General features: G+C 37.7%; 1 protein-coding gene across 1 annotated transcript; it reads left to right on the plus strand.

The window, feature by feature from the left end:
• Nucleotides 1-9,935: 9,935 nt before the first annotated feature.
• LOC116192654 (vesicle-associated protein 1-2-like) lies at nucleotides 9,936-13,260 on the plus strand. Its single transcript, XM_031521254.1, has 8 exons — nucleotides 9,936-10,206; nucleotides 10,301-10,371; nucleotides 10,869-10,950; nucleotides 11,039-11,154; nucleotides 11,573-11,728; nucleotides 11,853-11,894; nucleotides 12,355-12,432; nucleotides 12,711-13,260. Exons 1-8 carry the CDS (start codon nucleotides 10,155-10,157, stop codon nucleotides 12,819-12,821), a joined length of 708 nt encoding a protein of 235 aa, XP_031377114.1. The 5' UTR covers nucleotides 9,936-10,154; the 3' UTR covers nucleotides 12,822-13,260.
• The last annotated feature ends 953 nt before the right edge of the window (nucleotides 13,261-14,213 follow it).

The raw sequence follows: 14,213 nt of genomic DNA on the forward strand, positions 1-14,213 counted from the left end.
GAACAAAAAGGAGAAAACTATACATTCACCTTGTTGGAGGAGGAGGAGGAGATGGAAATGAGGAGGAGGGGAAGCTTGAATTGACATGACAACATTAAAGGTTCAACCCGATAGAACTTAAATATGCTAAAGTGAAGAAGGTCTGAAAAGATCGTGACAGCCCCGAGAGTTGTTGGTTTTCTATTGGTAACAAGTGTCCCATTTTCAAAACATACCAAATCACAGCCACTGATAGAACTTTCATCCAAAGAGCGATGTGATGTGCGACATTAGGTATGGAAAACTGGGAGAACTTTCAATTTTCATGATGTCAAGTGCTAGGTCATACTACAGTGTGTCGCCGCGTGTCAAAATAAATATATGTCGACCAGTCTAATCGTAAATATATATATACATATATATTAACTCATGAAATGCCTCTTTATATATTACTAATAGAAAAGATAATTATTTGTAATGATCATATCATGTTTCATACGATCTTTGGTAATGTTGTGGGGTCATGATAAGACGCATTCCAACATATGCAACGGTGAATGAAATTATTCCATACATCACAACACTTAATAGGCAAAGTTGCTACATTTTGTTCACTTTTTTTTTTCCTGTCTTCCCATCATCTTCTCGCTGATCCCTCGATTGAATTGAAGGAACTTCTGCGGCACGAGCATGCAGAGCGGCTTGAAGTTGAGTCTCTAGATCTAAACTTCCTAACAACTCTGGGTGTCATTTTGATCATTGTGTCTGGTCTTTTAAGGTTTGCTTATCCTCCTATATGGTCTCGAGGAAATAAATCTTATATATGACGCCATACTTATTACCAGCAATGTCAGTTTTATCTTTCAGTCCCGAAATAAAGATTGTATATGGTATAGATCATATAGGTAGAGTATGATACTCAAGCCACCATCAGCAATTGAAAATTAGAGTGATCATCGGATATACGCATTTCGTATATATACTTGATTAGTTATACACTTCATTGATAGACTGGTTTGTGCTCTTGCCTCTCAAATTTTTATATGTAACAATGCCAATCGGGCGAGGGCGGTCATTCATAATTGAGCTAGTACCAGTTTACTCGAGCTCCACTACTTAATTAAGATAATTGTAAAGTAGGATAGAATATTGTGTATATTCGGAGAATGAATCATTGGTAGCCAATTACCTTTTCTTTCTTTATAGATTTAGAGCGCTTGCCTTGTTTCCTCTTAGTCGGCTTTCTGTAAATGAGGATGTGCTGAGGAATTAATAAAACAAGATTCAGAATTCTCTCAATCTGGTTTCGACTTGTTCATGGTATCGGAGCCATTAATTATCATTAATTCCATAATAATACTTGAGCTTGGCGTTTAGTTTCGCACGAAAATATTACCCTTATAACTTATTTCTGTTGAGAAGAGAAAAAAAGGAGAAAACTCTTGATATGAAAGTCCAAAAAGGCATGAAATTTCAAATACATATTTAAGAGCGTGCAATGAAGCCCCCGTCAGCAGTAGATGATTACTATATGATCACTGACTATACTCAATTTACTTATTCACAGTCCAGTTTTGGGAGACAATAACTAGCACTCTTGCCGCTATCAAAATGTTATAGAATATATCTAGCTAGGACCAGGTACGAGCCGGGTTGAGTATTAATGTGCTTGAACTTTGCTTGGGACATAATGTTTAAGCTCGAGTTGAGCTTCAGAAGGAAAAGAAAATATCATTAGCCCTTCCAGCCAAGAAGAAAGGAAAGGACTTCCAGCCAAGAAGAGAGAAAAGGAGAAAAGTCTTGCTTCGGAAAGTTTGATGAAACACAAACTTTCAAATGCACAAGAGCCTGAAAATTTATACGTTAGCTCCAACTGATGACTAAAATGGAAATTCATTAATGGTATATGCAATAGTCCCTATCTCCACCTTGTTGAAGAACAAGAAGAGGAGGAGTTGTTCTGGGACGAGGAAGGATTAACATCAAGAGGATAAGGCTCATCAACCCAACACATAGAAATTACATGTCCATCCAATCAAATATGGATTAGTTTAAGTGGTCCGGTATTTATTTTCCTTAAGCAAGATTCGCATTCGACCATTGTGAATGGAGAAAATCTATGATTGGGAGAGATTTATCCCTTAGGGAGTCAACTTGGCTCGAATACGGAGGATTTGGGATCCATTGAATTTTCAAATATCAAGTGGTACACACTGAAAAATTTACATGTCCAACTAGGGATGGACCGAAAAGGGTTGGAGGAAATCTTAAATATCTTAAGTAAATCTAAATAGAATTCTTCGAATTTTGATAAAATTTCTTATATTCACGTCCACAACCTCGAAAAGCTATCTTACTATTCGCCCCTTTTAAGTCCAAAATCTTGGGTCAGTCTCTATGTCTAACCAAACATATAAGCAGCCGCACAACAAATAGAACATTTGAGCATTACTGTACATAGGAGGATATACTTTCTCCCGTGCCCTACAATGATGCGAGGCAGTAGATGGGGGTGGACTGAGGAGCGCAGAGGCAGACGGGAACGATCATATCCCGAGCTTTCAGTTTTCATTATGATTTTTTTTCGATGGATAAATGGGGCCGAAGCCCGTACTGGAAAAATAAAAATAAAAATAACGACTAAGAATTAAGAAATACAAAAACGGGGTATAGAAGTCCCAATAATATTGTCAAAAAGAAGCGCTCCTACTCCTGTTCGGGATGGTGATGCGTATGAACTCCCAAAGGCAAATGGCAAGCTTGAGGGCCAATCAATCGGCACAAGTACTGCTCTTATGATAAGTATGTAAAACCGGAATTCTCCAATCTAGCAATCATTTCACGTATCGGGTCAACAAGCAATAGAACAATGACCTAAACGCCAGACCCACCCCAACCCGGTTAACATCCCCCACAACTTGGCTGCGACCGCAGTAGCGATGCTGATATTCTGTGCGGAATCGAAAATCCATTGTTCATCTTGGTCCTGCAGCACTCCTTTCGCCCGAGGCACACGCTTATTCTTGCTAATTCTTGTAATAAATTCACTAATGTTTGCAATCTCGTGATTATATGCATTTATAACTGTCCAATGATCCATAAATTTGGTTTGTTGAACAATGGAACCAAGCATTCATGAGAAATTAGACTAGGTTTTGTGAAAAGGACTAGAAATTCAAAACCAACAAATGCGGAGTTTATTCATCTTAAGAACTGGATTGTCCCATTTAATGAACTTAATAAACTCGACGTTCTCAATATCTATTTATTTTTCTTTTCATTTGTACTGGTCAAATTACACCAATCCGATCGCGTGTTGAGAAGATAAACCGATATATATCTTTACAAATATAAAACTTGGAAAGGATTTATCAAATTAGATCAATCGCTCGATTGAAGGGAAATTCTCCGGATGAGCACGGTGGAGCTGCCCGACGACATCGAGCCTCTGGACCTCAAACTCATATATGCGGGCATAGTTACTCCTCTAATTTGGTTTGCCTCTGATTCTGGGTGCCTGATTTTGTTCTTTACTTGCTTAGCGGTGAAATAAATATGTTAGCCAATGTCGTATTAGTTGGCCAGCTTCAATGTTGCAAGCAAATGTCTCAGACTTTCTTCGCACTTTGCAGAGACTTCGATTAAGTAAATTGGAGGAAATCACAGAAAGGTAAAAATTATGATAAGCTGAGCTGAGTATAATTGCGCCCGAGGCTGGCTCCCTGTAATTAAAATTAGGTACAGGGTTGAGTGTTGCCCCAGTGTGTTCAAAAAAAAAAATCTATTATTTGCTCCAGAATAGGTACGTGTAAAGAGAGAGAGAGAGAGAGAGAGAGAGAGAGGAGCCGTTTGATTGGGCTGAAGGGGGTGGTAGTGGCCAGCGTCAGGGGCCGCCACCGCTCACGCCAGCCACCACGGTTCTAATTGTCTCCCTTCCCTCTCTCACCATTTAATAATGGGGCTCCATCACCGGCCACCATCTCCCAGAGCGAGGTCACTAGCGACTTTCGATGTCGCTGACGATCACACCAAGCATGATGATGGCCATCGCTGGATCCTCACAGCTCCAATCTGCCTCCCTCCCTCTCTCTCTCTCTTCATAAGAGGAGAGAAAGGGAGATCACATCGTGTGGCGGTGACTCGACACCGGTATCACCTCCAGGCGAAGTTGCCGGTGACTATGATGATTGCGATGTCCTCGCCCGGGCAGTGATTCAGATATAGATTTTTCCTTTTTTATATTATTTATTATTTATTATTATTCTGAAATCTTGGAAAAAGTATAAAAAAAAAATTCTATGGCCCCATGTAAATAAGAACTAACACAATATAAAATTTTCAACATTTATCATACCAAATAACATTAACTTGATTAAATTAACATTTATGTGGAGAAAAAAATCTTGATACAGTGGCATAAGGTGTCGACTCGAAACTAGGAAGTCCTAAATTCAATTCTCACAACTGAGACTTATATACCCATTTATTTCCGATCTCTGTATCTAGTCTACAAGCCTCCTTTTTGAAAATGAAACAACACATAATTTTAAGTTAAAATAAATTTCATTAGAAAGTTCAATGAAGCAAGAAGTCTCAAATACAATGAGAGCGTGAAACAAGGCATTAGTTCAAACACATTGCATAAATAATCGATTAGTTATAAATGTGCAACAATTCCATGTAAGGTGCAATTAAGCTCCCCATCAGCAATAGAAGAAGATTGTGATCATCGAATGCTCGATCTATTTTTACTCGCATTATTAGGAGACTTAAAAGGTACTTGTTTACAGAATATTACAGGGGGAAAAAAGGTTTAGTGCAATAACGTATCGTATTTATGTACGTGTGGGCTCAAAATAACTGTGGAAACAATCAGCTAATATACGTAGGAAATCCCTAGAGAGTACATTTATCAAGCCCCGTCAGCGTTAAAGCTAAGGTCATCCTCGCGTGTACCCCTATCATGATAAGTTTAGACATCATTGGGAGACTTGTATTCTTGCCGATCAACATATTATATAGAACGCACCGGGCTAAGGCATTCAAGCTGAGCTCAGTACCGAGCTCAGTGTCGGTACTGAGCTCGAGGTTAAGTACTGATATTATGAAATTATGCTATCTTTCTAAAGAGGAGAGATACACGGAGAAAACTCTTAATTCAAATATTCAATGAAGTAAGAAATTTCCAATACATAAAGCATGAAACTATAATTTGTTTGCAGAAACTAATTGCAGAAACGAGATCAATCAATCATATATAGTGATCCCCGAGAGTATAATCAAGCCCCCCATCAGCAATAGAATATTAGAATGATCATCGAATACTCATATCACTACTTTATGTACACATCATCGGGGGACTTGCTTGCTCTTTTGCCTACCAAAATGTTATAGAACTTACCTTAGTTAGGGCCATCTGAGCTGACCCGATCAGTATCGGTGTGCTTGAGCTTGGTTCGGCTCAATCAAAATACTTGACCTCAAGGTTGAATATGAAATATATATATATGTTAGCTCTAACGGATTGCGGAAACGAAAACCATCAATTCCAATCAATTATGTACCTTGTAATGTGCCTCAAACATTGATGAATAGGAGGAGGGAGGTCTTCTCTCATGAGCTGTGATTCACCAGAGACATTCGCATATAAAGTTAAGACCTAAAACCCATAAGAATACTCTTGAGATCTTAAATAAAAGAAAGAGAGAAAGTGAGAAGGTTTGAGAAGGCCTTTCTTATTTTCTTGGGGCGATTTGAGAAGCTTGGGGAAAGCCCAAGCTGGTGGTCTTTTCCCAGCTATATATATATATATATATATATATTGGGTGAATGGCTAGCTATAATTTTGACATGCATGGGTCCATATCATATTACAAATGTTCAATCATATTTTTGCGGGGTATCTCTGTCGTCCCCCCATAATAATGCATGTGTTGACCGAGGAGGAAGAAGGGATGGAGGATGAGGATGGAAAAATATTTTGTGAAGGGAAAATATTATTAATAAGTAAAAAATGATTTATTTTATTAAGTAAAAAAAATTATTCCTCACTCATTAAATTGTTTTTTCCTCAATAATCAACTAGATGTGACCAGTATCTCTAATATTTTCTTTCTTTCATTTTTTTATGTAACTAATTTGTAATTAATTTTTAAATATTTATATCATTAAATTGTAAATAAACACAAACCTAAATTTTTCGGCAGTTGCTCGTCTTCTTTGTTCTCCTTCCTAAAATGCCGCTGCTCCTTTTTTCTACTTTCTATCTTGTATATATTCGGTAAATTGCGAAATCACTGCACTACTTCACTGCATACAATGGAAATAAATTTTTTTAGGATCCGAAAGCTAAACGATTTGACTTCCGGCTCTGGGACTGGTGGGTGGTGAGACAGTGGTTCATGTGGAAATAAAATTCGGGATGGAATCCTTTCCCACCGGGATCTTCCTTGAAATCCGAACCGATTGAATCTTTCTTCTACTCTAATCCCCAAGCCTCGCTCACTCGTCTTCTCACCAAACTCTCATGTTTCGTGTCACTGTTGGGTGATGGCTTTGAACCATAGAAAATAGGGTTGTCAAGGGACTTGGTATTCCCAAAGAATCCCCTCCAACGCTCAAATCAGTATTTTTTTGAAAGAGAGAACCAAATCACTAGAAGGGGAACAATGAATTTACCTAATGTGTGTAAAACATAGGTACTTATAAGAAAACTTAAAGAAAGATACCTGAAACTGTCAAATCACTGTATCCAGTCTCGGGCTTGGACCTTGTGTGGGCCACTTGTGTTGGGCCCGAGCCCGCTGAAATGTGTCCTTTGAGCCCCTTCTTGGGGACCAAGGTCGGGCTCGCTGAGCCTATCCGTAAGGGGGGCCCAACTGGCGCATTGTTTTGAGGAAGAGCCTGGTGAGCCCCCTGCTAGAGGGGGGGGGGGGGGGGGGGGGGCTCGTCGAGCCTCGTCTCTTGGAGGAGGGGCTCACCAAGTCGAGGGGCTCGCTTAGCCCCTTGGCTCATTGAGTCTCGTTCCTCGAGGGGAGGGGCTCATTGAGCCGCTTCCTTCGTGAGGGGTTTAGTCAGGTAGGAGCTGGTTCGACCTGGATATAGACTTCTCTATTAGTGGCCTTTATTTATTTATTTTTTGGGCCAATATTAGTGGCCTTTATTAGATCTTGGAATCTTTGATTTAGAGGAAGATAAAGGGTAAATTGCACTGGTGGTCCAAAATATTTTATAAATATTTCATTATGGTCCAAAAAGTATTTTTCGCTACATGATGGTACAAAATGTTTCAAAGTTGTTTCATGATGATACAAACCGTCAATTGGCCCTAACGCCGTTAACATTTTGCTGAGGTGGCGCGTCCTCTGTGTCACTTTTGTTACGTGAAACCAATCATAGTGCGCCACGTCATTTAAGAGAAAATAAAATTTTAAAAAGTCCTAAAAAATACAAAAAATAATTAAAAAATACAAAAAAGAGTACAAATTTTGAAAAAAAATAAAAAAATATTTTAAAATTTTGAAAATTTTGAACATTATTTTTAAAAAATTTAAATTTTTTTAATTTTTTTAAAAAATACAAAAAATACAAAAAAAGAGTAAAATTTTAGAAAAAATTTTAAAAATTATTTTAAAATTTTGAAAATTTTAAAATTATTTTTAGTTTAACATTAAAATTATTTTTAATTTAAAATAATAAAAATTATTTTAAATTAAAAGTTTAAAATTATTTTTAAAAGTTTTTAAAATTTAAAATTATTTTTAAAAGTTTTTAAATTTTAAAATTTTTAGAATTATTTAAAATTTTTGGGCCACGTCAGCAAGGAGGTGACACGTAGTAGTCACGTCAACGTCGGCTTGACGGCGTCAAGCTCGAGTTGACGGTTTGTACCATCATGAAACAACTTTGAAACATTTTGTACCATCATGTAGGGAAAAAAACTTTTTGAACCATAATGAAACATTTATAAAACATTTTGGACCACCAGTGCAATTTACCCGAAGATAAATGAGAAAAAGAGAGCAAAGAGATACGAAAAGTTCCGAGTATAGTTGTTATTTTCCCATTTTGATTTTTATCTTTCCACAAATGGGGAGTGATTTATGGCATAATCAAATGAAATACGAGGAGAAAATGGACTCCCGCATGGATTCATGGTTTTCCGGATGAGTCCCCAAACAAAAATGAAAATTCCATAGAAACATGAACAAGCCGACAAAACTGAAAATCTTCCCAAAGCCAAGAAGAGGAACACATCAACATTGTCCAAACACTTTTCTTCTCCAACTTCCAGAATCCAACCCCCCAACTCTTCCTTCGATCCCCTCCCGACAGGATCAGATCCCTCAACCTCCCCATATTAGATGAGAGAGTTTGAAGAGTTTGAAGGGAAAGGAAAGGAATTTGAAAGGATATAAAAAAAAAGAATAAAGAGGGGAATGTTTTATTTGAGTAGAGCTCATTGAAGAGTTCGAAAGGATTTAGTTGAATTTGTTGTTATTTCGGGTTTGTTTCTGAATCTATGTATCAAACTTATTATTTTCATAAAGGAATCCCGATAACCTTCTAAACATTCTAATTTGAAGGATTAAAAATGGTGACCTTTGGAGGTGTATGGAGGTATTTCAAACCTCTCCAAAAACCTTATAAAATTATGCCAAAACTTTTGGAGGGATTTGGAACACTTCCATATCCTTTTCCCTTTGATAAGGTAAGTGCTATACATGTGGGGACTAACTGATCAACACAATCGTCTAGATTCCCTTGAATGTCCATTGTGGCTGAAGCTCGTTATAGAATTATTTAGAAGTTTTTATCGAGGCTTTCATAACTCCTCTTTGCTCTAATATATTTCTGGTGAAATTACGAGGTACTCTCAACATATTCAATTCTTTTTCGGAACTCGATTATGCTTTGTTTGGTTACGGAATAGGATTTCAATTCTAATTCATTCCCCCCGTTCAGGAATAACAAGTAATAGTATATGAGAGAATTTATTATGAAAAAATTAGTTGTAATAATAGTTAGAAAAAACTAGATGTGAGAATTACTATATGGGAGAAAAATGCAACATATATATATGCGGATGTAAAATTAAATGTGAGAATTTGTTATTAAAAATTAATTGTAATAATGATTAGAAAAAAAAATGTGATGCTAAATTGAAGGAAGAATGGAATTTAATATGATTTTAATCTTGAAACCAAACGATAACTTGTTCGTTTGGTTTTGGAGTAGGATTTTGCTTCATACATATAGGATAAAATAAGTAGCAGTAGATCATGGAACTTATTATTAAAATATTAGTTGCAATAATAGTTAGAAAAAAAAGTAGATATGAGAATTTATGATTAAATGAGAGAAAAAAAGGCAAATATATATATATAAATGTAAAAGTAGATATGAGAATTTATTATTACAAAATTGATTGTAATAATAGTTTGGAAAATGTATGTTTGAGAATTTATTATCAAATGAGAAAAATAAAAAAAAAACAATGAGTAGTTGAATTAATGGAAGTTGAGTGGAGTAAGATTTTACTTTGAAACCAAACCCGCGGCGCTTGGTTTTGAAATTTTTTTTTACTCCACTCCACTCTAATATTCAATTAATTCAATGACATAATTATTGTTTTTTTCGTTTTTTTTCGTTTAATAATGAATTTTCACAAATACTTTTTATTAATCATTATTACAATTATTTTTTAATAATAAATTTTCATTTGCTATATATATATATTTTATCTTTTTCTTTAATTTAATAATAATTTCTCACATTTATTTTTTATAATCATTATTATAATTAATTTTTAATAGTAAATTTCCTATATAATATATGCTTTTGTCTATATTAGGTTAGAATGGAGTTGAATAAAACTCCAAATTGGGGCTTTGGAGCGGCTTTACTACTAAAATTTCGAAAAAGAAAGAAAAAAACACAGTTCTCAAAAACGAACATAATCAATCATCCCTCCCAAAAAAGAAAAAAAGAAAAAAAGGACAGTTCCCCCATTTCTTCCTCTTAACTTCCCGAACCCAATCCCCCCCAGCCTTCTTGACTCTCTCTTCGATCTCCTCTCGACAAGATCAGATCCCGCAAAATCCATATACAATTCCGATTCTCTTGTCGTCTCCGACATCCTCACAAATAGCTTGATTGAAGGAGGCTGCTCCGAGATGAGCACGGGGGAGCTGCTCGATATCGAGCCTGTGGAGCTCAAATTCCCATGTGGGTTTCGTTCCAATCCTTTGTTTCTTGCCTCTGGGCTGCTTTAATTCTCTAATTGCTTCTGCTCTTGATGGTTCTTTTGTGTTTTGATTAGTTGAGCTGCGGAAGCAGATCTCTTGCTCGCTTCAGTTGTCCAATAAGACCGACGACTATGTAGCTTTCAAGGTAACAAATTGCTTCATCTTCGCTTAGTAATGCTAAGCCGTCGTGTGTAGGTTTCAGCTAATTGACCGAATCTTGTCTCTTTCCCTCACCCAAAGCTGCCTTTTGCTTGCTTCGAAATGTCGTATGAGACTGAATATTAGGTGCCCTTTGGCATTGGAAGGCCTTCTTTAATTTTCTTATCTTAATCATTTACGCGAGTATAAGACCAAGACGATACGACTACCAACTGCCTTGGAATTGGACTCTCTGTGAGACAGTTCAAATAGCAGGAGAAGGGTTAGGAAGGTCTTACTGTTGCGTTCTGAATAAGTATGCAACATAAATCGGGCAGAAGAGAAAGTTTCTTTTTTTTCTTTTCTTTTTTTTAATTCGCCACCATAGTTTGTGTCGTCTTGGTTGTATCTGATCTCACTTATGGGAAAGAAAAATCGGATGCAGCTTTAGATGTGCTATTCCATGTCCAATCCATTGAAGTATTTGATTTTTATAATTTTCAGGTGAAAACAACCAACCCAAAGAAGTACTGTGTTCGTCCAAACACGGGAGTCGTCCGGCCACGGTCAACTTGTGATGTCATTGGTAATCGCCTCTGCTTGCATAGATTCTGCCCTTTCTCTGTTTCTTGTTATAATTTACTGATGGTTAAATTCATATGCTGGTTATTTAGTTACTATGCAAGCACAAAAAGAAGCTCCTCTCGACATGCAATGCAAGGACAAGTTTCTCCTCCAGAGTGTGAAAGCAATCAATGGCGTAACTGCGAAGGACATAACTGCAGAAATGGTATCTACGTGATGGCTTACCTGTTAAAACTCAACCAATTGAGTGCCTGAAAGTTGGCTGCATAGAAGAAAGAGGGTGAAAAAAGATGGTTGAGAGGAGGAAAGTGGAAGAGAGAGAGAGAGAGAGAGAGAAGAGGCAGGGGAGGAATCTAGAGCATCTAGCTATCAATTGCATAATCGTTAAATGGCCAAAAACTGCTTAGTGAATTTACTGGCTGTTCGCTTAATTAGTTTTTGAACTTGTCTTGAAGTATTTCGTTACTCTATTGTCCCTCATTATTGTTTTAGCTTTCAAGCACTTAAGATCTTATGTTTTACCAAGCACATAAGAGTTAAGTTTTACCAAGCATAATATCCTTGCAATTTGCTGAAGTCGATGCCGAATCCTTAAAATAACTTTAGAACTGTTGCTGGTGCAGTTCAGTAAGGAGGCTGGAAATGCAGTCGAGGAGTGCAAATTGCGAGTTGTCTATGTCTCGCCACCACGACCCCCTTCCCCTGTTCGGGAAGGGTCAGAAGAAGGGTCTTCTCCGAGGGCTTCTGTGTCAGAAAATGGCAGCGCAAATGGTTCTGAGGTACCCGGTTGTAGTACTTGCAAAGTTCTTTTTGTTTTTTCCTCAGATGGAAGATTCTTTTCTGTGAAAATAAAGAATCAAACATAATGAGTGAATGAGATGGCTTCTGTTTGGGCAACAACAGGTACAACGATCGCTTCTTGAGTCTCAAGAAGAATCTTCAGAGGTATGATCATTCTTCTTCTGCACCTTTTATATCGCCATTGTGGTTGAGGTAAAAGAAAAAAACAAAGTAAGAATAGCCGCCTTGTTATGATGGAGAAGATGAACTGAGATCATAAATCCTTTGAGTTACTGCAGATAAAAATCCAGATCAGAGAGCACTAACCCTAAACTGAGTTTATATGGGACATAGGAATTTCAGTTACTGGGATACTGTGCATATCCTGATTTTTCTCCATCTTTCTTTTTCATTTTCCTTTTGTTTTCCACATTTCCTTCTTTTTTCCTTAAAACTCTTTCTCTGAGTACATTCTGGATTGGTTTCCCTGCTTAATTGTCAATTTCTATGTCTGCTACATTTGATGAGCCAGTAGCAGCCATTGTCCCCCTATTTAAGAAATCTTTGCTAGACATAATCCCGTTCAGGCACCAGTTTGATATGTTTTACTTTGGGACTTTTGTAGACGAGAGCCCTAATAGTAAAATTGATGGAGGAGAAAAACGATGCGATTCAACAAACTAACAAGCTTCGTCAGGAGCTGGTAAGAAGTTATGATGCTCTATTTACAGTTTGTGCAATCTGTTTCTTTTTTACTTATTCTGCGTGCCAGTAAAGACTGACAAGAAAGAAAATATCCAAGTTCATCTGTATTCTGGAGTCTTCTTTTTGCCACAATCTATGCATGGAACTGAACTACGCGTATAGATTTGTCTATCTGTTAATGATGACAGATTTCCTATAATGCATTCTGTCTATCTCCTGTGCTTCCTCTGGGCTTCATCGGTTGCTTTGCTTCTAAGTAGAACTAATGATGTGTAGGAGTTGCTGAGGCGTGGGGTAAACCAGAAAGGAGGTGGTATCTCGCTTATGTTTGTGGTTCTGGTTGGCTTCCTTGGCATACTCTTGGGGTTCCTCATGAAGAGGGCATGACCCACAGAGACAGATGTTGTTAACGAGTCGAGCTTCTTTCTTATGTCTGCATTCCTCAGACGATGAAAAAGGTCAATCCAAATGTGCACATCATTAGACTTGCTATGTAAATGCTTGAATATCGGATGGTGATGAATCTTTCGTTGAGATGCTCGTCTTGTCGTAAACTTTGAGGAATATCCATTGCCTTTTTAAGAGGTTTTAGATCAATTGTGGCTTTGGAGACTTTTGGGATTTGCATTTATGACCTATTAGTTAGTGACGATTCTTCGAGCTTGCCCGTGTCCGAAGCTGGTGGCATTCTTTCGACCGGGCATGAAGGGCACACGAGATGACGTGAGAGTATGTGGTATCGAATCATTTTTCCTGATTAAGGCTTGTTTTGTATGGTGGAGCTATCAGATTCTCTTTGGGCTGAGTGGACTTTATTTATATGGCATGTTTAGCTCGTTTTACCTAATAAGTTCAAAACAGTTAAAATTTTGATCATTTTGTTGCAAAAAATTAGAATGTCCAATCAAGTATCCATTGATTGTGTATGTTCTGTCTTATGTCAATAAATGTTTTTGAGGAAATGGAAAAGAAGAGTCAAATGGGTGCCGGGTGGCCATGTCAATATTAAGTAGATGCAATGTCAAAATATGAAATGATTCCAGGCAATTGTACGGGCATTTTGGGCAGAAAGCTCAACCGACATGAGTCGGGTATCTTGAACGATGCATGGATTCAACATCGTAGCTCTACACTGGTGAAGAAGCAGCAGTAGCAGCAGTCAGAAAAGCTCTGATCCAATCAACCGACTGGTGGATCCCGAGCAGCAACGGCATCCCCGGTTTCTCTCCAGACATTAGTCCTCAGTTGCTCCCCTGCAATTGCAAGGCCATTTGTTGAACCCCTCCCACAACCCCAAAGCTCGGGACCTTGGGACGTATGGTCCCCCAAGATGGACCTGAACGTCATGCAAAACGATACCGCTGGCTTTTGACCTTTTTAGTTCGGCCTCCTGTCCTGCCTCTACATACTGCGCTATTCAGGTGTGTGTTTGAATTGTTTCAATCGACCATCTCTGTCCGTCCAGCCCCTTCCTCTGGCCCTGCACCAGTGTATTCTGGAACGGCGAAATTCAGTCTCGAGTAAATAGCTTCATCATGCGAAAAAACAGATCACTGGACTGGAGTTCTTTGAACCTGTGCTTGAGACTCGAATCACCTGGAAAAGGGGAAAGATTTGAGCTTCATTACTTCTGTATTTATTTCCAGCAGTAAAGCGAAGAGATATATATATATATATCAGTACAAAAATAGAACATGGATAAATGTGAGTCCGACTCCGACGAGCCATCAAAATACAAGAGATAACCCACAATCAAGATCGTATTTGACTCGAATGCAG

Source organism: Punica granatum, chromosome 1 (assembly GCF_007655135.1).
Source record: "Punica granatum isolate Tunisia-2019 chromosome 1, ASM765513v2, whole genome shotgun sequence".
Classification (NCBI taxonomy): Eukaryota; Viridiplantae; Streptophyta; class Magnoliopsida; order Myrtales; family Lythraceae; genus Punica; species Punica granatum.